Source organism: Geospiza fortis, unplaced genomic scaffold (assembly GCF_000277835.1).
Source record: "Geospiza fortis unplaced genomic scaffold, GeoFor_1.0 scaffold23, whole genome shotgun sequence".
NCBI lineage: Eukaryota > Metazoa > Chordata > Aves > Passeriformes > Thraupidae > Geospiza > Geospiza fortis.
The window spans coordinates 15,984,143-16,006,647 of NW_005054303.1; the positions used below are offsets into that span (position 1 = coordinate 15,984,143).

Sequence of the window (22,505 nt, forward strand, 5' to 3'; positions counted from 1 at the left end):
GAGAGCATGGGGCAGCAGGAGGGAGTGTGGAAGCAGAGCCCGTGTCAGTGCCCTGGGCTGCTCAGCGGGAGAGACAGGAATGTGCAAAGAGCTGAGATGGGACAGGAAAGCTCCTGGGAGAGAGTGGGAAAGGCTCTTCCTGAGCAGCTATCCCGGTAGGGAAGGAGCCAGAAAGCTCTCTCTGAGCAGTTATCCCAGCAGGAAGGGATTCCCTGAGCAGCTATCCCGGCAGGGAAGGCGCAGGAAGGCTCTCCCTGGCTCCAGGGGAGGAGAAGGAGTGGAAGGCTGGGCCCTGGAGCCCCTGCCAGGCCCTGTGCTGGCCTTACCTGTTGGCCACGGCTGTGATGGAGCCGAAGGAGTGGCAGAGGTTGAGGGCAGCTGCGTAGCTGAGGTTGGGAATGCTCAGGTAGAAGTTGAGGATGTCCCGGCGGTGCCCCTCCGGCTCCGTTGGCACCTGGATGGCAGCGTCCTTCCTGTGCTCCAGCAGAGCCAGCTCCTTCAGCAAAGCTGCAGTTTCCTCCTGGCAGGAGCTGAAGAGGATCCTTATTCCAGCCTGGACCAAGGCTGAGAGCACTCCATCGTAGTGCTGAGTCCTCTGGAAACACCGGGATGTTTCTCCTGAGTACAAGCACAGGAAAGCAAGATCCTGTCATTGTCTAGTGGAATAATTTCATTGCAGGGTTTGGATTTCTGGATTAAAACAAATGGCTGTGCATGAATAAAATTGTCTTTGTTCCTGACATAGAATCCCACAATAGTTTGGGTTGGGAGGGACCTTAAATCCCATCCCATCCCAGCACTGTCATGGCAGGGACACCTCCCACTGTCCCAGGGTGCCCCAATGTCCAGCCTGGCCTTGGGCACTGCCAGGGATCCAGGGGCAGCCACAGCTGCTCTGGCAATTCCAGCCCAGCCAGGAATTCCCAATTCCCAATCTCCCATCCATCCCTGCCCTCTGGCACTGGCAGCCATTCTCTATGTGCCTCAGAGCAGGGCGTTCTGGCAGCACCCACCTGGCCTGACCCTGTCTGTCTCCACAATCACACAGATCCTCTCGAAGATGCCCTGCAGGCGCTGCAGCCTCTGGCTGAGTTTATTCCTGTTCCCGGGGCTCTGCAGCTCCGACTGGAGCACCCTGTCCACGGCCAGGCGGTTGCTGACGATGTAATCGCTGCTGCCCAGGGAGCAAACCTGCACCCGGAGCCCGTGCCCGGCCCGCAGGCACGACAGCACCTCCGGCCCCGAGCAGATCTCCCGGCTGTCCGCCAGGATGCACAGGGAGGGGCTGTGCTCACAGGGAACACGGGATATCCCAGCCGGGGAGGGGCTGTGCTCAGAGAGAACACGGGATATCCCAGCCGGGGAGGGGCTGTGCTCCCCGGGAACACGGGATATCCCAGCCGGGGAGGGGCTGTGCTCAGAGAGAACACGGGATATCCCAGCCGTGGCCGAGGAGGGGTTTGGGACAGCAGGACACGCCGAGCCTGAGCTGCTCCCGTGGGTCTTCAAAGAGCTGGACACCTGTGAGTGTTGAAAATCACAGATTGTGGGGTTTTTACATCAAATCAATAAAAGGATGTTTTGCAGTGTCAACACTTTAATCCCTGTATCAGTCTCCCCACTGAGCTGAGCTGATTATCCCAGAGTTTGGATGACAAAAGCAGCAGCTTTCACTGAGAAGTTCAACAAAACGTGGATCCTGCAAAGGACAGAGGTCTGGCTGGGAAGTGTGCGAGACCAGGAACCCAACCTCAGGGAGGTGCTGAAAGCCCTGAATTCAGACAGAGAACCAGGATTTTCTGTACAAACCCAAAGAATCAGTGCACACTGCTGTTCCACCATCCTCCATGACTGTCAGACCAAGGGAGAATCTAACCCCAGTTTTAATTTGTTCACTCCTGAAATACTCCAGGTTACCCTGGGAGTACAGAGCTTCTGGCACCAAGGAAAGGGAGATGGTTCTGGAAATGTCCAAGGCCAGGCTGGAACAACCTGGTCTATGGCAGGTGTCCCTGCCCATGGCAGGGGTGCAATGGGAAGGGTTTGAGGTCCCTTCCAACCCAAACCATTCCATGATTCCCTGACTCCTGCTGCTGCACAGGAATTCTCTCCCCCAAGGAAGCTCCCTGCTTTCCCTGAGCACTGACCTCAGCAGCAGCCTGCAGATCCGTGCTCCTGCAGCCAGATCCAGCTGGGGGGATGGATGTGCTCCTGCCTGGCTGCTCTGGGGGGGAATCCAGCATCCCAGACATGGAAGCTTCCAGGCCCAGCAGCCTCTCTGTGTCCTGCCCCCCAGCCTGAGGAGCTGTGGCTTCCCCAGCCCTGCTCCTGGGCTGTGCAGAGGGGGCTGAGGGCAGAGCCTTGGGGAGCTGCCCCTTGCCCTGCCCTGCTTCCAGGGGCCTGTCCCTGCTGGCTCCCATCTCCTCCTCGCTGGAGTCACTCGGGACAATAATTCTGGAAGGTTTCTTCTTCTGCAGGGGGGCAGGAGCGTTCCCTGCCTGCCGGGCCTGGCCCAGCCTCCTCCTGCGGCGGGTCAGGTACTGCTGCCTGCTGCTGGCCTCCCTGGTGAGCAGATCGAAATCCACACACTCTTCCTCCTCACTGCAGCCACTGGGAGCCTCCTCCTCCTCATCCCCCACGCAGAAACTGTCCTCAGCATAGGTCACGTCTTGCTCAGGGATCTGGGGGGAAACAGAGCCAGGGAGTTTTGGAAAGCTGCAGTGGTTCTGCTGCTCCTCAGCTAAGCCCTCCCCACACACAAATTCTGGGGCTGAGGGGCTTCAATCCCACCCAGTGCCACCCCAGCCATGGCAGGGACACCTCCCACTGTCCCAGGGTGCCCCAATGTCCAGCCTGGCCTTGGGCACTGCCAGGGATCCAGGGGCAGCCACAGCTGCTCTGGCAATTCCAGCCCAGCCAGGAATTCCCAATTCCCAATCTCCCACCCATCCCTGCCCTCTGGCACTGGGAGCCATTCCCTGGCTCCTGTCCCTCCATTCCTTGTCCCCAGTCCCTGTCCAGCTCTCCTGGAGCCCCTTCAGGTTCTGCACGGGGCTCTGAGGTTTTCTTGGATCCTTCCCTTCTCCAGGTTGAAGTTCTGTGCTGGAATTTGTAATTTACCAAAAAAAGGCTGTAACTGCTCTGCAAAGCAGGCCAAGCACCTCACTGTGCTCCCACAAGGGAAGTCCCCAAGGAGAAGAGCCCCTGCCTTCCTGTAGGAGGACACAGCATGGGCAATATAGAATGTAATCTTATCCCCAACGAGTTGCAGCTGGACCCTATTACTAAAGATTAGGAGCAGGCCAGATGATAACAAGCACCACCTGCAGCCAATAAGAACAAGTGGTACAAAAGAGTGGACTGATGAGAACTGGAGTGAGAGGAGTCAGGTGGCTGCTGCAAGGACCAAGAACAGGCAGTGCTTAGAGGAGATGCCCACGAGAAAACATCGAGGAGGTATGAAACTCTGAGGCTATGGAATCCTTGCACAACAATGATAAGAGAACTCTTGATATATAAGATGATGTATAATGATAATAGAACTGTTGTAATATATAAGACAACACCTTCCCACCTGGGAGAAGATGGTTGAGGGGTTGAACTTCCTGTGGACCATCTTGTAGCGGCTGCCGAGGGCGGGGCTGCGCACGGAGCTCAGGTAAACTGCCCTCATCTCACTGTCTGCAATGCACGGGAGAAAAAGGAGTTCAGGGTTAGGACAGAGAGAATATTCAATTCACACCTCTTACACTGTGTTCTCCATGTTCCTTCATGGTTTCCCAAAAGCCTGTATTTCCCAAAGCAAAAATCTGCAATTCTCCAGCCTTCTCCAGAAATCCCAAAGCCCAGGCCTACGGCTTTAGGGTGAAGGAAGGCAGGGATGGATGGGAGATTGGGAATTCCTGGGGCTGCCCCTGGATCCCTGGCAGTGCCCAAGGCCAGGTTGGACATTGGGGCACCCTGGGACAGTGGGAGGTGTCCCTGCCATGGCAGGGGTGGCACTGGAAGGATTTTAATGTCCTTTTCCACCCAAAGCAGTCTGGGATTCCAAGTGTACCCAGCCTGTGTCATGAAAGCTGCCATTCTATCCCAGAATATCCTGAGCTGGAGGGACCCGCAGGGATCATCCCAGCCCCATCCCTGCCCAGACCCCCCACAACCCCACCCTGTCCATCCCTGGCAGTGCTGTCCAAACCCCCCTGGAGCTCTGGCAGCCTCGGGGCCGTGCCCATTCCCTGGGCAGCCTGGGCAGTGCCAGCACCCTCTGGGGAAGAACCTTTCCCTGAAATCCATCCCAAAGCTCCCCTGGCCCAGCCCCAGCTGCTCCCTCAGGATGCAGGAGGTTTTCCAGGCTGGCAGAGCCCTGGGTGCCGTGGCAGGAGCAGCTCCTGAGCGTGGGTGTGGAGCTCACAGCTCCTGGGTGCCACCCCAGGGATGCCCTGGGAGTTCCCCACTCACCATTGAGGGCCTGTGTGGGTTCCCCTTCATCATCGAGGAACTGGGCCAGCGACGGGCTCAGCTCCTCCCCGGCGCCGTCGCTCTCGTCCGACGAGATCCCCTCAGCATCCAGCAGGGACAGCTCGGCCTCCTCCTCCAGGAACTGCCTGCCTGCAGCCTGCACACACCATCAGGGCAATTAGAACGGCCGCTAATTAACCAGCACTGCCCTAAATGTCCGGGGTGAGCCCATTAGTGGGGATCACTCATATGAGCAAGCAGCCCAATCCTCATGATGATGATAATAATAATTTTTATTGTTTTTATTGTAGTAGTAATAAATCCCAGAATACCCTGATCTGGAAGGGGTTCACGGGGAATAGAATAAAATATAATAAATACAATATAATAAAATATAAGAAATATAATATATATGATGAATATACCATAATAATTATACTATATTATAATATACTATAACAAATATACTACACTATAATATACTATAACAAATCTATTATACTAAATATAATGTAATGTAATATTTTTAGTATAATTTGTTATATTGTTATATTATTCCTTTTTTTTTTTTCCTCCTGGACAGGACCCTGACCGCTCTCAGGGTATCCCTGGAGCTGCCCTCTGAGCTGTTCTGTGGTGTCACAGCTGTCACCCAGCCCTGCAGTCCCCTCTGCCCCCCAGGCCCTTTCCCCAGCATTCCCAAATTCCAGCTGCAGTGGCTGCCAGGAGCTGCAGTGGGAGAGCAGAGCCCCAGCCCCACGTTCCAGTGCAATTCCAGCTGCTCCAAAGCTGAGCTCCGTGTCCCTGGGAGGACACAGTGCCACCCACCTTGGCTGTCACACAGCTCCTGGCACATTTGGCTCCTCCTGGCCGGGGCCTGGCCCTGGAGCTGCTCCTGCCCCTCTGGAAATCCCCACTGTCCTCACTGGACGTGTCTGACTGCAATGGGAACACGCAGAGTGAGCAGGGCTGCAGCGAGGGACCCTCCCAGGAGCCACTGCAGCCCAGCCTGGGTGGGTGGGAAGGGACCTTAAAGCTGCTCCAGTGCCACCCTGCCATGGGCAGGGACGCCTCCAATAACAGGGCAGGAAATGGGATTTGGATGAAAAGTCAGCTCAAATGAGCCATGAATTTACTTTTTTTTTGGTTCAAAGCTCTGCGGCAGGCAGGTTATTTCACCCTCCCTGGCTGCCAAACAACAACTCCAGAGTTCCCAAAGCCCCTGGATCCCTGGCAGTGTCCCAGGTTGGACAGTGGGAGGTGTCCCTGCCATGGCAGGGCTGGCTCTGGGTGGGATTTGAGCTCCCTCCAACCCAAACCATCGTGGGATCCTGTGAAGTGTGGAGACCCTGGGAGGGAACAGAAGGGAAACAGGAGTGGGTTCCCGTTATTTCTCCCCATTTCTCTGCTGACCACGTTGGGAGGGCGCCGGCGTTTCCTGGTGACCCAAGCTGGAGACTCCAGGTCGCTCTCGTCCATCCCCTGGGGAACAACATGAACATCAGTGCACACAGAGTTTGTGTTCTGCTGTTTAAATTGCCATTTTGCTTCTCTTGTCTATTTTTTTTCCCTCTAAGACTCACATCAGGAGACTTCAAAACATTATTTTTTATCCTTTTCTTTCTCTGGAAAACGATCTCTTCCTCACTGTCACTGCTGGGTCCTGCAGAAAACAGAATAAACAACATTCACCAGAATTGCACAGTTCCCAACACAATTTTGTTAGAGCTGAGCAATCAAACCCTGCCTCTCTCAGAAAAGCACCTCCAAAGGAGATTATTTATTGATCTACAGGGCAAATATTGTTCTCTTCAGCCTTGTTAATCAAAAGAGATAATCTCCAGCTGGGATGGACAATAAATCCTGCTTCCCTGGAGAGCCCTGGGGGGAAGTGATTTCCCCGGGCAGCAGAGGCAGAAAAAGGGAAGAGAAAGCAGGACACCAAGAGAAGAAGCCATTAGAAGTTGAGCAAGAGCCAGAGCTGTGGCAGCACTTTGTGACACAAATCCCTGTGACAGCAGCGAATGGGGCAGCAAATGTCACTGCCAGAGAGGCCAGGGGGCTACCCAGGGCTGGAGCCAGGCTGGGAGAGCTGGGAATGTTCCCCTGGAGAGGAGAAGCTCCAGGGAGAGCTCAGAGCCCCTGGCAGGGCCTGAAGGGGCTCCAGGAGAGCTGGAGAGGGACTGGGGACAAGGGATGGAGGGACAGGAGCCAGGGAATGTCCCCTCATTGACCCAACTTCCAGCATCTCAGCCATTACTCCTCTTCCTTTCAACCCTCCCACCTCAGCCATAAAACCAAAGAGAGGATCCAAAAGATCCTGGATCCTGTTTCCCAACCACGAAGGTCTAACTCCTGTCCCACCAAATTCCCTACCTGCAGCATGGGATCCATGGAGTTTGGTGTTCTCCAGGCTTTCTGTCCTCCCTGGAAGGGAATCCAAGGCTGATCTCCCAAAGTTCTGCCTCCACGGGCTCTCTTTGACTTGATCTACAGGAGGCACCTCTGGAATTTGCTCCCTGGCATTTGAGAAGACTTTCATAGGAATTCTTTTGACAGCCTTGATATTCACACCCTTCCTGCCTGCTGGGGTCAGAAGTGCTGAAGGCAAAGGTTCAGGGGGCTCCCTTCCCCTCCTGCTGCCTCCTGACTTGAGGACAGGCCCTGCAGCAGGAGCACCCTCGGCCCCTTCCCTGCCGTTCCTGCCCCTGCTCTGGTGTGACAACGGTGTGGACATGTCCCTGCTCTCAAGCCTCCTGCAGTCCCACCCTGGGGAGGTTTCCAGCCTGGAGCCATCACTCAGGGGTGTTTTGGCACTCCCCAGGGCCCTGTTCAGTGTGGGGTCACCAGCATCCCTGCTCTCCTCAGGGGTCTCATCCCCGCTGTCCTCGATGGAGAAGCCCAGGTCGAAGGTGACAGAGAACAGGTCCTGGGAGCAGTCGTAGGGATCATCCTTCTCCAGGGCCACTGCTGATGTCCCCAGGGATTCCCTGCAGGGCTGGGTGGGGCTCACACAGGGCAATGCCCTGCCTGGCTGTCCCTCTGTCCCAGGGATGGTCCTGGCTGGAGGCTCAGTGCTCATGGGGCTGCCCTCGCCCATGTCCTCACCAGCCTCATCCTCAAACAAATAGAGACTCTGCTCCCCACCAGGAACTTCAAGGGCAGCCTCTGCTGTGTCCTTGGGAAGGAAAGGCTCCTTTGAAGGGCCGTTTGTCAGGGGGTGGTCCCTGCTGGGAGCGTTGTTTGGGATTTCAGGGAATTCCTCGCCGTCGAACAGGCCATCAAAGCTGTCATTCCAGAGCTGCTCCTCTTCAACAGCAGCAGCCTTGGCAGATGACACAGTTTTGGACAAATGGGGACTTCCTGAGGCACAGAGTTCCCTGGGAACTGCCACTTTGGGATTCTCCAGGAGCAGCAGGGGAGGATCAGTTTTTGGGGAGATGGGGGAGACGCTGTCCTGCAGTGCCTCTGAGCGACCATCAGGGAGAACTTTTGGGGAAGGAGATCTTGTTCCTTCCTCTCTCATCAGGCTCTCCAAACCCTCCAGTTCATCCCCAGAGGGAGGGGACTGTGACAAAAGCCTTTGCACCTGGGAAAATGTTTGTCCCAGCCCCGGGGGCTCCTGGGCTGGCGCTGGGAGTGTGAAGGAATCCCTGCAGGATTCGGGGAGATAAAACAGGTCCGAGGCCACGGGGGAGGTCTCGTACCCCGAGTCCCTGTGGATCCTCCCCAGGGCCCCACAGGCCTCACCTGCAGGGCTGTTCTCCTGTGCTGCTGGACTGGCAGGGCTTTCAGGGCTGTCACTGTTGTCACACAGGTCAATAAATGCATTTAAGTCAAACGTCACCTCCATGCCCTCGTCCTTGTCAGTGCCTGGGTGAGAGGGTCCAGGCACAGCAAGCCTTGTTCCTGAGGGAGGGGCAGAGGGATCCTGAGGCAACACAGGCACTTCCTCACCGAGCCCAGGGGCTCTTCTGGGAGCCTTGGCTTTGGTTCTTTTAAAGGTGGCAAAGAAGTCACTCCCGTCATCACCTGCATCAGGAGGGAATGGTTTGGGTTTGGGTTTTGCCAGGTCTTTCCTGGAGCAGCGACCTCTCTGATCCCAGGCGGGGTTGGCCATGGAGGGATTCCTTTTGTTCCCTGGAATGTTCACATCTTCCATCCGTAGGTGAGGCTGGAGCTCCTGCCCATAGCTGCAGTCTCCCTGGGGACACAGGGCACAGGTTACCAGAGGCACACCCAGGGCTGCTCACAGCCAGTTCCAAACAGAGGTGAGGGTTTTGTTCTCCTGCAGAACTTCCCACAGACTCTGAATCAATTTTTCATGATATAAATCTGCTGTTCAAAAGGCAACCAGCTCTGTTAAACATGCACCTGGGAAAAGCACAGGGGACCTGGACATGGAGGATCTGAACAGAACACTTATTTTTTGGCAGTGCAGGCAGATGAATCCCTGGATTCCTTAATCACTGAAATTACATGAGGTACTTTTATAAAGGATGAGAAAAATGACTTTATAATTAGAGATTGGCTTGTCTGAAGATATTTCTGGAAGCAAGATCCAAAGCCACCTTGCAGGAATTTGAAGACTGATCCCTGACAGGGTTGGGGAGCCTCTCTAGATGCAGCAGGCAAAGCAAACTGTGCACTATTAACAGATTTTGTCATTAATCATCATCATCATCATCATTTCAACACCAATTTCACACAGATGCTGATGCTTAAACAATCCATTTGTAAAGATATCCAAAGAAACTCCAAGTCTGGATTTTTAAAATAAAGCTGCCTTAGGAGAAGGCTTAATAAAAACAGTGAGGAAAAGAATTGTCACAAGAGGGCTTTAGGATGATTTTGATCTGGCAGGTTGTAAATAATTTGTTTACCTCAAGCCTGGTCAGAACACAGACGTAATACATGGAATTCTTTGTCTGAAATCCAAGAGGAGCAGCAGCCCTGGTTCCAGTTCAGTGCCCAGGTGTCACCTGAGCAGAGGAGCACTGGAGTGACAATAAAGGGGCTGATAAGGGTTTGATAAAGGGGTCTGTTTGGGTTTATCTCAGGAGCAGCTGCCTCCTACACAAGGGCTCAATTCAGGCATTTCAGCGTTACACAAACAGGACAGAAATTAAATGGATTAAAGGATTAATTAGCTGCCAAACCACTGAACATGAGTGAAACAGGAGGAGGTGCTGTCCCTGTTCACCCCACACAGCTCTGAGATGGCAGCGCTGATCAGGCTTGGTCTAATATTGCCCTGCAACCCAAAATCAACCAAAGTACAACCCCAAAACTTACAAACCCAAAATTAACCAAAGTACAACCCCAAAACTGACAAACCCCAAATTAACCAAAGTACAACCCCAAAACTGACAAACCCAAAATTAACCAAAGTACAACCCCAAAACCTACAAACCCAAAATCAACCAAAGTACAACCCCAAAACCTACAAACCCAAAATCAACCAAAGTACAACCCCAAAACTTACAAACCCCAAATTAACCACAGTACAACCCCAAAACTTACAAACCCAAAATCAACCAAAGTACAACCCCAAAACCTACAAACCTCCAACTCAAACAACCCCAAAACCTACAAACCTAAACCAAATCAAACTCTATCCCCCAAACCCAACCAAACTGCACCCACCAAAACCTATAAACTCAACATTAACCAAAGTACAACCCCAAAACCTACAAACCCAATCAAACTACAATCCCTAAACCCCACTAACTCAAAACTAGTCAAATTACAATCCCCAAAGCTCACAAATCCCAAACCCATCAAACTACACACCTCAAACCTACAAACCACAAACTCATCAAACTACAGCCTCCAAAACTCAAACTACAACCCCCAAAACCTGCAAACCCCAAATTAATCAAAGTACAACACCCAAACCCTACAAACCGAAACCCAATCAAAATACAACCTCCAAACCCTACAAACTCCAACACCCAAAACCTACAAACCCAAAATAAAACTACAACCCCTAAACCCTCCAAACCCAAGCCCAATCAGAATAAAACTCCCAAAAGCTACAAACCCAAACACAATCAAACGACAAACTCTAAAACTTACAAACCTAAAACTCAAACTACAAGCCTCAAAACCTCCAAACTCCAACCCTAAACCCTACAAACCCAAACACAATCAAACTACAACCTCCAAAACCTCCAAACCCCAAACTAAAACTACAATCCCCAAGCCCAATCCAAACACAACTCCCTAAACCTACAAACCCTAAACACAAACTAAACCTCCAAAACCAATCAAAATACAATCCCCTAAACCTACAAACCCAAACCCATTCCAATACAGCCCCCAAAACCTACAAATTCAAAACCACCCAAATACAACCCCAAAACCTACAAATTCAAAACCACCCAAATACAACCCCTAAACCTACAAACCCAAACCCACTCAAATACAGCCCCCAAAACCTACAACCCCAAACCCACTCCAATACAACCCCTAAAACCAACAAATGCAAAACCACCCAAATACAACCCCTAAACCTACACCCAAATACAACTCCTAAAAGCTACAAATGCAAAACCACTTAAATACAGCCCCCAAAACCTACAAATTCAAAACCTCTCAAATACAACCTCTAAAACCTACAAACCCAAACCCACTCCAATACAACCCCTAAAATATACAAACTTAAACCCACTCAAATTCAACCCCCAAAATCTATAAACCCAAACCCATTCTAATACAACCCCCAAAACCTACAAATTCAAAACCACCCAAATACAACCCCTAAAAGCTACAAATGCAAAACCACTCAAATACAGCCCCCAAAAACTACAAACCCCAAACTAATGGAGTTTCCCACAGCAGCTGTGGCTGCCCCTGGGTCCCTGGCAGTGCCCAAGGCCAGGCTGGACACTGGGACACCCTGGGACAGTGGGAGGTGTCCCTGCCATGGCAGGGGTGGGATGGGATGGGATTTGAGGTCCTTCCCACCCAAAGCTTTCTGGGACTGTGGGATCCCAGCACAGGCAGCAGGATCAGTGAGGAATTTCCCAGGAACGTCCCCCCAGACCCCCTGAGTGCTGAGAGAGGAGCTCAGCCCTGCTGGAGCCTGGCAGTGCTGCTGGGGCCAGGGACAGCCCAGAGCCAAATTTAGCATCGAGGGCAGAGCTGGGTGACCTGCTTTGGGCTCAGGGCTTGTGTAACTGCTCCACTTCCACCCCAAACACTTTCTCCTGCACAAAACACCCTGTCCCAGCCAGGCCACCCCGTGCTGGGACACTGAAAGGGCACTTCTGGGATTAGCACGGGTTGGCCTGAACGTGCACAAATGGGGAACCTTAAATTACCTGCCCAGCTCCCCTCTAACCCAGAGCTCCAGGGCGTACCAGCTCCTCAGAAAATAGGTCAGGAGCAGGAAAACAGCTCTGGGATTATTGTACTCAATCAATGAGCCTGCCTGGAGTCACTGATTCACTTTAAAAAACAAAATATGTTTCAGCATAGAGAATAGGAAGAGAAAATTAAAATTTTAATACTAAATATAAAATGATAATAATATATTAATATTTTGTATATTATATACCACATTATATCATTATAGATATTATTAATATAATATAATATAATATAATATAACATAACATAACACTGTCTATTATATATTATGTATTATATAATATATATTACATTATATTCCATAATATTATATAAGTTTTCAAATTATTTATTTTATTGAATTATAATGGTATAAATTATAATATTATGTGATTATATTAACATTATATAGTATTATATATAATATAAATAGTATAAATTATAATGTTATGTGATTATACTAATAGTATATATTAAACATTTCATAAATAGATGTGTAATTATACCCATTCTGGTTCCCAGTATTTAAATTTAAGGCATCAAGCACCAAAATTGAAATTAGCCCCTCTCTCCTCACGAGCTGCTTTGGATGCACATTTTCTAACAAGATTCCTCTGCCTGACGAAACCGTGGTGATGCTGCTGTTTGAAAATTCAGGATAAACCCATAGACAGCTACAATGTGGATTTTTAACAATTAAAGCCTGAGTGAAACCCTGCAGATTTCCCCCTTTGTGTGCTCTGGCCAAGCAGAAGCTGCTCCTCACCCAAACCCTCCCAGCCCTCCCCATCCCCTCTTGGAAGAGCTTTAGGCTCCTTTCCAACCCAAACCTCCCTGTGATTCCAGGAGTTTGCTCTGAATCTTCCCCATCTTTTCCCAGCACTGCTGCTTTGCTGCACTGACGGTCCCTGCCCAAAGTTCTGGTGCCCTGTGCGTGCCCCGCTCCCCTCCCTGAGCTCAGAACTGCCCTTTACTCATCAGCCCTTCCAGGAACTGGAATCCATCCCTGCTCCACCACTGCTCCCTTGCCAGAACACACTCCAGGGGAAAAAGCACTGTCAAAAACTTGGTTTTGGAGGTTTAAGTGTATTACTTGAGATGATCTTTAACAATTTATTTAGTTGAGTCATGGAAGAAGCCTGAGGGACACAGAAACCCCAATTTCCTTCTACCAAACTGAGATAATTCCCTCCCTAATGGCATCACATTAGTGATGGATCTGCTCATTCTCTTGGGTTTTGCTTTCTGCTACCCAATAAAAACAGCCTAAGATCCCTAAAAACAAAGATGGTTACAAAATCCAGGATATGTGCCCTGGCAAATAGGGGAACAGGACCAATAAGGAGGCTGAAGAGCTGAATGTTCAAGAAATAAATGAGGGCACCCAGAAAAGCTGTGGAAGTGTCTGGGGCCAGGCTGGACAGGGCTGGAGCAGCCTGGGACAGTGGGAGGTGTCCCTGCCATGGCACTGGATGGGATTTAGGGTCCCTCCAACCCAAACCATTCCAGGATTCAATAAGAACATTCCCATTTAGTGAGAACGTGCCCTGTCCCTGCTCTCTTTGTTCCTTTGGCATGGCAGAGCTGGAAGCTGAGGGCAGGGATCCATGGAATGGTTGGGGTTGGACCATCCCAAATCACTGTGACTCCTCTGTTCTCACTGGGAGCACAACCCCAGCCCCAGGAAAAGCACCAAGCACCTGCAATTCCAGGTCTAAACAACCCAGCTCTGGTCTCAGTTAATGCTTGAATTTAGAAAATTTGGCAACAAGATCAGAAGAAGCAACTCAAAGGAACTACTTGAATTGGAGAGCTGAGATTTTGGGGCTCCCTGGCACCTCACCCTCCAAAACCAACCCAAACCCTTCCACCTTCTGGAATCAGAGGTTTTGACACATCTCAGAAGAGGAGTTTAATCAGAGAGAATTCAAGTGCAATGAGAGCCTAAAAAAACCAGATAAACCATTTCACTGCCCTTCTTTGAACCATTTTTAACTTTTCATGCAGGGTCTCCTGAGAAAAAAAGGTCCAGCTGGCTGAAAACACCAAATTTTCCCCCAAAACACATCTGATTTAAAACTCCAAAGGCTTGAGAAGCCTTTTCAGGTTCACTGGGATTGCAGAGTGTCCTGGGAACGTTTTCCCTGCTGGCAGGGAGTTCACCGGGAGGATCCCCTGAGGCAGCCCCAGCCAGATGATAAATGACAGCTGGTTCCAGAGCCAGCAGCTCCAGGGTCATCCCAGGGCTAGGAGATGTTTCCCTCCCAAGGTGTGTGGAGTCAGAGGGTGAAAAACTGAGACAATCCCAAAGATTTTGGGGTTTATTTGTTTTTTCTTGTGAAAAGCTGTGAGTTCCTACTGCCAGCTTGGAAATGGGAAAGCTCCAGAGTGAGCCTCCCACTCTGGACACTAAAATAAATCATTCCTCCTCTCCTAAGGGAAAACAAAGCACTGGCACTTGCCCATTCCCTGAGAACCCCGGACAAATATCATCCCCCTCCAAGGATCACTCTGCCCAGCCTTATTTCCAAATAGCACAATTTAACTTGCAAAAAAAAATGCTTAAAAGAGATGGAATAATTTTGCAGAAGGACAACTTGATTTGTTCCCATCCTGCACCAAAAATCCTCCTGGGAGTAAATCCCCCATCTGCCCCACGGGCGTTGCTGTGGCAATAAAGCCCCTGGGGCACCAAAGGCTTTGCTGGATGTGCCTTTTCCAGGGGTCACATCTGGGCCTTCTTTGACTTCTTTATTTTCTTTTGACTGGGCCAATTTCTTCTCTCAGATTTTAGGAGCATATAAACACAATATATTTTTTTTTGCCAATCATTCTCACTTAATCTCTTTTAAAAAAAAGCCTTTAAATTGACTTTTTAAAAGTTATTATACAAAATATAAATAATAACATGAAATGCAAATTTCTTGAATCACTGAATGAGTACAAGGAAAGGAAAGCCACAGATCTGTGAATTTCTTCTCTAACAGAAAACACACACAAAAACCACACAAATGATTCTTGTGCTGGTTTGTATTGTCATGACAGATCTCTGAATGAAATTCTGCCCAAGAAATAATTGAGCAGAAAATTCCAGATCATTTGGTTATTCACTGGAAAATAATGATTGGCCTGATTTTATGTTTCATCCCCCAGTAAGAAAATCACCAATAAAGCTGTGCTTTGAGGTTCCCACTCTCGGGTATTTAAGGAAAGAGCTGTGACCTGTATTGGTGTTAAACCCCTCTGCTAATTAAGCACCGTAAATGAACGTCACAGATCAGCTGGGTGTAATTAGCCATGGAATATTTATAGCAGGAACCTGGATGCACAGCACATCCATGCAAACCCTTCCACCAGAGGATCATGGAAGGGTTGGAAGGGACCTCAAACCCCCCCCAGTGCCACCCCTGCCATGGCAGGGACACCTCCCCCTGTCCCAGGGTGCCCCAATGTCCAACCTGGCCTTGGGCACTGCCAGGGATCCAGGGGCAGCCACAGCTGCTCTGGCAATTCCAGCCCAGCCAGGAATTCCCAATTCCCAATCTCCCATCCATCCCTGCCCTCTGGCACTGGGAGCCATTCCCTGGCTCCTGTCCCTCCATCCCTTGTCCCCAGTCCCTCTCCAGCTCTCCTGGAGCCCTTCAGGCCCTGCCAGGGGCTCTGAGGAGTCCCAGGACCTTTCTCTCCTCCATTCTGAATTCCAGTGGGAACATCCCCAGCCTTGGGAGCACTGTCAGTGCTCCCAGGAGGGCAAGGATGACTTCAGGGAATGTCACTGAACCTCTCAGACAAGAGCTCAGTGTCAGAGCTGTCGGATCAGATCAGGGCAATGCTGCCTCTTCCCTTTTTGTGGAACAGTTTTGATGTCCCTGGACTGGCACCAGCTGGTTCAGTGTAAGAAAGAGCCCAGGAAGCTCTGGAGCTAATTTAAAACCCTGGTGTCAGTGCTGACTCCAGCCCTGCCAGTGCTTTGTTTTTCCCTGGAGGCTCCAAAGGGTCAGTGTCACCTTATGTCACCTTGTGCCACCTCCTGGGGCACCCTGGGCACACCAGGGATGCCCTGGGAGGAAGGTGAGGAATGAGGAAGCTCCACACCTGCACCTCTGCCTGCTGGCACAAATGGAGCAGGCTGGAGGCCAACCCAGCTGGGGCTCACCCCGGACAAAAGGAGGCTCAGGGGGCACCTGCTGATTCTGGAACCATTTCCCTCCTCCTGACATCTCAACCTGCACCAAGGGAAATACAGGCTGGATAGCAGGAACAAGTTTTTACAGAAACAGAGATAAAGTTCTGGAATGGCTGCCCGGGGAGGTGGTGGAGTCCCCATCCCTGGGTGTGTTTAACAAAGCCTGGAGGTGGCACTGGGTGCCAGGGCTGAGCTGAGCTGCTGGGGCTGGGTTGGATTCAATGGTCTTGAAGGTCTCTTACAACCTGGTCATTCTGGGAAATTGGGGGAATTTTGGGAATCTGGGGGAATTTTGGGAATTCCCAGGAACCAGGGAGGTGGTGGAGTCACCATCCCTGGATGTGGCACTGGGTGCCAGGGTTTAGTTGAGGTGCTGGGGCTGGGTTGGATCTCGAAGGTCTCCATGATCTTGAAGGTCTCTCCCAACCTGGTCATTCTGTGAATTCTGTCCCATCCCTGCCCTCTCCCCCTGCAGTGTGTCCCTGACCCCAGCTGGGGACAGGGACTGTCACAGTGTGGGAAACAGATCTGTAAAAAATTCTCCAAGCCTGGCAGAAGGCTCACACAGTGTGTGTCTGTATACAAACCTTGAAATAAGAAATGCTGACTTAAAAATAACATAGAATTCGACAGAAAGTGTTGAAAAAAAAATAAACTAGAAACAAGTTTCAAAGGATGGCCTTACAAATAAGACTAAATACCTTAGAGAAATAGAACTATGAAAACTGCATTGTAGTAAGACCCACAAAGAGGAATTTTAGATGATTGGCTTTAAGGCATTTACAGCACAGTGTAGCTACAGCTGATAGGCCAAGAAACACTTATAGTGCATTGTAATTAAGAAATAGTTGGCTTCTAATTGTGATAGCATGAATTATAACATCTGCATTATCTCACTCTTCTCATGAGACTGAAAATACAATAAAAGTTTTTAAACCATCTCTCTGACCATCTCTGGGTCAGAAGAAGGTATAATCCAACACCAGAGGAGTCAGGAATGTCTCTGGTGGGATGGAGAAGCTTCTCTGAGCTGGCCAGGTCTGATCACAGCCTCCCTTTCACACCCCAGGAGCACAACCACAATGACTCCATTCTCCTCCTTGATTAGCCCTGGTATTATTCAGGAAACTCTGGCAGCTTAGCAACAGCTTCTGATGACCTAAAAAACCTCCACGTGCTGAAAGGCAACATTTGGGGAGCTCAGCTGGAGGGAAAAATAAGGTGGTGAACCACTGGAGCCTCCATCCACCTCTGCACCCCCTTCCTTGTGCCTTGCAGAAGGATTTCTGTAGCCATCCCTGTCAGAAAACAAAATTCCCATCTCCCAAACAGTTCCCATCCATGTTTGTTTGGCTTAGCTCTCTTATCCCTTAATTCTTAGGAACAATTGGCTTTTTAGTTCATAAAACAAGCTCAAAAAGCCTAAAACAAATCCCCTAAACCAGGCCATGGGCTCCTGCATGACTTTTCTGTCAGCTTTTGATGTACACACAATATCAGACTCTTCCCAAGCCCTGGAAGAGCTCTGCTATCCCTCGTGCTGGCTTTGCTCCTTGGCATTTGGAGCTCCTGTATTTCATGTCATTCTGTCACAAACTGACACTGGAACCCATTCAGAAAACACTGATTTAAGGGTGGGGGGTTTTTCCCCTTTTTTTTAAACAGTTTCTGTGGTAAAGATTAGGAATCACAGCATAGCACTGATAGACATTTTTGAACAAGATTAAATACACATAATTCGTTTCACAATTACTGGTTTTTTTTTAATTAATTATTTTTAAACTATTCTAACTGTGCATTCAGCCCTCGGGCAGGTTTCTTACCTGCTGGTGCCTCATCAGCTCCATCATCTCCATGGCCCTGATGAAGAGGCGACAACGATCCGAGTGATCCACCAGGGATGTGGGCAGAGGCTGATTCTGCCAAAGGCTCCACTCAGACAGGGAGAGCTCCTGAGCTGCCCCCTCCTCGGGCTTCTGCAGGGGAAACTGGGATGGGGAAGGAGATTTTCAGCAGGGAATTTTTTGGCTAAACTTCGCTGTCAGGGACAATTGTCGCAGACAACTTTTATGAAAAATCTTTTCCTTAAGATTTTTCCTCCTGAGAAGCTGAGAGGCCTCAGGAACAAAATGGAAACATTGATTATCTGCTGCTGTGGAATGCAACAGGTGCATCTGTGATTGGCCTCATGTGGTTGTTTCTAATTAATGGCCAATCACAGCCCAGCTGGCTCAGACTCTCTGTCCAAGCCACAAGCCTTTGTTATCATTCTTTCAGATTCTATTCTTAGCTAGCCTTCTGATGAAATCCTTTCTTCTATTCTTTTAGTATAGTTTTAATGTAATATATATCATAAAATAATAAATCAGCCTTCTGAAACATGGAGTCAGATGCTCATCTCTTCCCCAATCCAAGAACCCCTGTGAACACCATCACAACAATAAATACAGAAATGCAGAGAAGGATTTGAACACCTGGTCTGAAATAAAACCATCAGGAGCAACCTGGGCTAGGGGAAGGTGCCCAGGTGCTCCTGCCCAGGGCAGGGGGTGGAATGAGATGGGTTTAAGATCCCTTTAAACCCAAACCATCCTGGCACTCTGTGAATACAGCGTCCTGCATGGAATTCTTAAAAACAGGAGCAGAACTTAATGGCTCAGAACTGAGACTTACTAATATATTTTTAATTTATCGAGCCAACTCTTAATTTACAGACCTAACTTTTTACTTACAGCCCCAACCTCAAAGACCCATTTCAAACATCCAATTCCTAAATTCTTAACCTCAAAATCCCACACGTAAATCTCAAAAAGGCATTTTTATAACACACTTCCTTCAAATCCAGAGTTAACCCTGGCATTTCCAGCATCCTTCAGGCCTCGTGTCCAAGGCAGCATTGCATGGAACTCACTGGTGTTTCCTCCAGGTTTTCCAAGGTTTCAAACTGAACTCGAGGCAACACTGGTTCCTTTATCCCATCACTTTCCTTAATCCTGTAGAGCCTGTCCCATATTTCAAACTCCTCAGGGGACAAGGACCAGCTCTCATGGGAGTTCATTTGCTTTTGGCCTGTGGGGACAAAAACAACAACAGGGAAATGTTACCTGCTGTAGGAAAAGGGATGCACAGAATAAAAGAACTTGGTGTGGTACCAGGCACAAAAAATAAAATCTCTCTGAGCCACAACCAAGAGCAGATGCAGAGAATCTGAATCCAGGGACAAGCATCCAAAGAGTGTTAATGTTTTATACGGATAAATATCATTAAACAGCTGGTTTGGGGGAGGGCATCACATAAAAATAGAGAGAGATATAAATCACTATCCCAAATAATGCCAAATCCCTTCAACAGCCCTGGCTGGGAAGTGATTCCAAAGAATCAGAGTTGAGAATGGGATTGTTTTCAGGCCAGATGTGTGAAGCTGGGAGAAAAACAATGAAGGTAATTTGCCAGGATCTGGGGTGGATCTGCAGCCCAGGTTCTTTTGGGAATTAATGCCACAGAAGAGGAATCAGGATCTCTCAGTCCTGTCAAGGTCCAGCTGCCAGGGGCTGTGTCTGCACAGAGCAAACCCTGAGTCCTGCTCAGGTCCTGTTCAGGAGAACCTGGAAAAATGAACCAACACTGATGTTCCTAAGGCCATCACTGCAACATCCCAGAAGGTCAACACTGCTATGGAGTATTTCTGACTCCAGTGTGGAGGTCACTTTCCTGAACAGATAACACCCAGTCCAAGGAGCAGGCAGGGGAGGAAAAAAGAGACCTGAAGGAAAAGGAAATGAAGAACAATTCTCAGAGAAGAATTTGGAATCAGGGAACGTTGAGTGGGAAGGGACCCACAGGGATCACAGAATCATGGAATGTTGAGTGGGAAGGTGATGCCTCAGGTTTAGCTTTTCTATTTTTCATGTTCTGTGCTGCTTTAGTGTGTGGGTCTGGGCTTCATGTCAGGGGATGGTGAGCTCTGTGCACAGAGCAGGGAGACAAAACAATTCCTGCTCCAGCTGGGCACCAAGGACAAATGACCCAAATCTCAGCCCAAGAGCACAAACCCCGTGGGCTGGAGAGAGAAAAACAAGCAGGGTGGGACTGCCTGGGCTAAAGCTGGAATGGGACAATGAACTGCAAGATGCAAATGGAGCAGAACTGATCCCAGGGACAGACCCCGTGCCCGGCCGTGCATTTTGGGGCCATTTTGGTTCATCTTGGGTGCAGCCCTGGCTGGGCTCTGGTGCTGCCCAAGGTGGATCCATGGAGGAGATGCTTTGAATCAATCCCTGCTTTATTCTGGAACTCCATCCAGCCTCTGCTCCAGGGCAGCCTGCACAAGGCGTCAGAGGGACCCACAGGGACCACAGAATCAGGAATATCCTGAGTGGGAAGGGACCCACAGGGATGTCCTGAGTGGGAAGGGATGCACAGGGACCACCCAGCCCAACCCCTGTCCCAGACCCCCAGCAATCCCAGCCCGGCCATCCCTGGCAGTGCTGTCCACAGGCTCCTGGAGCTCTGGCAGCCTCAGGCTGTGCCCATTCCCTGTTCCTGAGTCCCTGTTCCACCCAGCCCCACCAGGGCACGTGGGAACAGCAATGACTTCAGTGCTGTTCCAGCTCCCTAGGACAGGGACAAGATGATCCTATGATACCAGCCCAGGTGAGCCATGCTGCAACCCTGCCAGGCAAGGAGCCCGCAGCAGCTGCCAGGACCTGGGAACAGAGCATTCCCAGAGCTCTGGGGAGGATTGTGGCTGCCCAGAACATTTCCCAAGCACAGAGAAAGGGACCTGGACAAACATGAGCGCTGCCATCAGAGAATGGAGCACAGGGAGAACATTGCCATCCTCAGGGAGGCTGATAAGGCTCAGGGATCAGGGCTGGGAATCAGCACGTCCTGCAGTCCCTGGCACAGCCTCTCCCTCCACGGGAAGCAGCTGGTGCTGTCCCATGGGAGATTACCCTCCAGAACATTCCGAGTTAGGGATGCCAGGCCCTACCAGACACAAACACAGCACTCAAATCATCCACGTTATTTTCCTTGTTCTTCTCCACAACAAATGCATTGTCATTGTTCTTGAAGTGGGAAGAGAGCAAGAATTAGCCACAGGCAACTGGAAAGGCATGAAAACCCCACAGAGCAGGTGTTTAAACCCTAAAGCAGGCATTGGTAATCTTAAAAAGTGACTCCAAACCAATTATCATTAGGATAAAACCAGCAATTATAGAAATAACATGAAACTGTAAAATCAAACAAAACCCACAGTTATTGACAACTCAAAATTGATCCATCTGAAATGAGGGAGTAGAAGAATTGTGGAGAACCAGCAGAAGAATAAAGAAAATGAGGTTTCATCTGGACAAAAGCAAAAAGAAAAAGGAATTCCTGGTAGCTTGAAATGAGATTCAGCTCCCAGGAACAGCATTATTAAAATGCTCCTCACTTTAGCAAACTCTTAAAAAAAAAAACCCAAACAAGCAAAACCCAAAAATCAGAGAGAAAAAAGAACATTAAAATACAAGAAGTTGTATAAGAGGCTTGTGAAGTCAAGCAATTTTTTGCTGCATTTTTTGAAGGAGAGCAATGAAAAACTGAAGGACACTTGGTTAATGATGGAGCAGCACAAGATATTGGATCCTTCTGGGGCTGACAGACAAAAGTTATGGAAAAGCTTTTAAGTGAAAGAGGGGTGTAAAATGAATAGAAATTGGATCAAATTAAGAAGAACAGGAAATGTGTATTTTTTCAGGTAAGGAGTGACAGGACAAGAGGAAATGGCCTCAAGCTGTGCCAGGGAGGGTTCAGGTTGGACACAGGGAGGAATTTCCTCATGGAAAGGGTGGTCAGGCCCTGGAGCTGCCCAGGACAGGGCTGGAGTCCCCATCCCTGGAGGGATTAAAGCCCTGTGCATGTGGCACTTGGGGACATGGGGCACTGGTGGCCTGGGCACTGCTGGGGAATGGTTGGGCTCAATGGACTCAGAGTTTTCCAACCGAAATGCTGCCTTGATTGTATTTATTTGGACAAGAAAACAGGGAGAATGCTTGACATTCCTGTGATAACTCAGCCCTTGACAGCTCAGTTTCTGCCATGGAGAAACCTGAGGATGAACTGGACCTCAACAACAAAGTGAGAGCAGAGATAAGAACACACCCAGCTCATCCACTGCTGCCAGCTTTACTTTTTTGCATTTTCTTTTCATTTTAGTGCCCATTTCCTCGATGAAAATGGGTAATCTCCTTTCTTTGTCCTCTTTTGGAGCTTTATCCTGAGGGTCACTAAAACCAGGAGCAGCCCCTGGTTCACCCAGCAATGGGGAGGATTCCACACAAGGGTGGTGCTCAGTGACCTGCACAGGGCAGCCCTGGCTGGCAGGAGGGGCACTGAGCCCTGGTCACCCTGGAGACTGAGCCCTGGTCACCCTGGGCACTGAGCCCTGGGCACTGAGCCCTGGCCACCATGGGGACTGAGCCTTGGGCACAGAGCCCTGGTCACCCTGGGGACTGAGCCTTGG

At 49.8% G+C, this 22,505-nt stretch overlaps 1 protein-coding gene across 4 annotated transcripts in view; it reads right to left on the bottom strand.

Annotated features, from left to right (window-relative positions):
• Window positions 1–26: 26 nt before the first annotated feature.
• FANCM (FA complementation group M) overlaps window positions 27–22,505 on the bottom strand; it is a 54,326-nt gene continuing 31,847 nt past the window's right edge. For 2 of the 4 annotated variants that reach the window (XM_031066160.1, XM_031066159.1), the window contains exons 11-21: window positions 18,909–19,066; window positions 17,821–17,985; window positions 6,835–8,662; window positions 6,042–6,121; window positions 5,872–5,940; window positions 5,287–5,397; window positions 4,459–4,615; window positions 3,575–3,681; window positions 2,148–2,681; window positions 1,014–1,521; window positions 27–618 (exon numbers count right to left, since the gene is read on the bottom strand). In XM_031066160.1, the coding sequence (XP_030922020.1) occupies window positions 323–618; window positions 1,014–1,521; window positions 2,148–2,681; window positions 3,575–3,681; window positions 4,459–4,615; window positions 5,287–5,397; window positions 5,872–5,940; window positions 6,042–6,121; window positions 6,835–8,662; window positions 17,821–17,985; window positions 18,909–19,066 (4,013 nt within the window). In that variant the 3' untranslated portion in view covers window positions 27–322. The remainder of the gene's footprint in view (window positions 619–1,013; window positions 1,522–2,147; window positions 2,682–3,574; window positions 3,682–4,458; window positions 4,616–5,286; window positions 5,398–5,871; window positions 5,941–6,041; window positions 6,122–6,834; window positions 8,663–17,820; window positions 17,986–18,908; window positions 19,067–22,505) is intronic. The other 2 variants (XM_031066161.1, XM_031066162.1) reach the window with 2 other exon arrangements.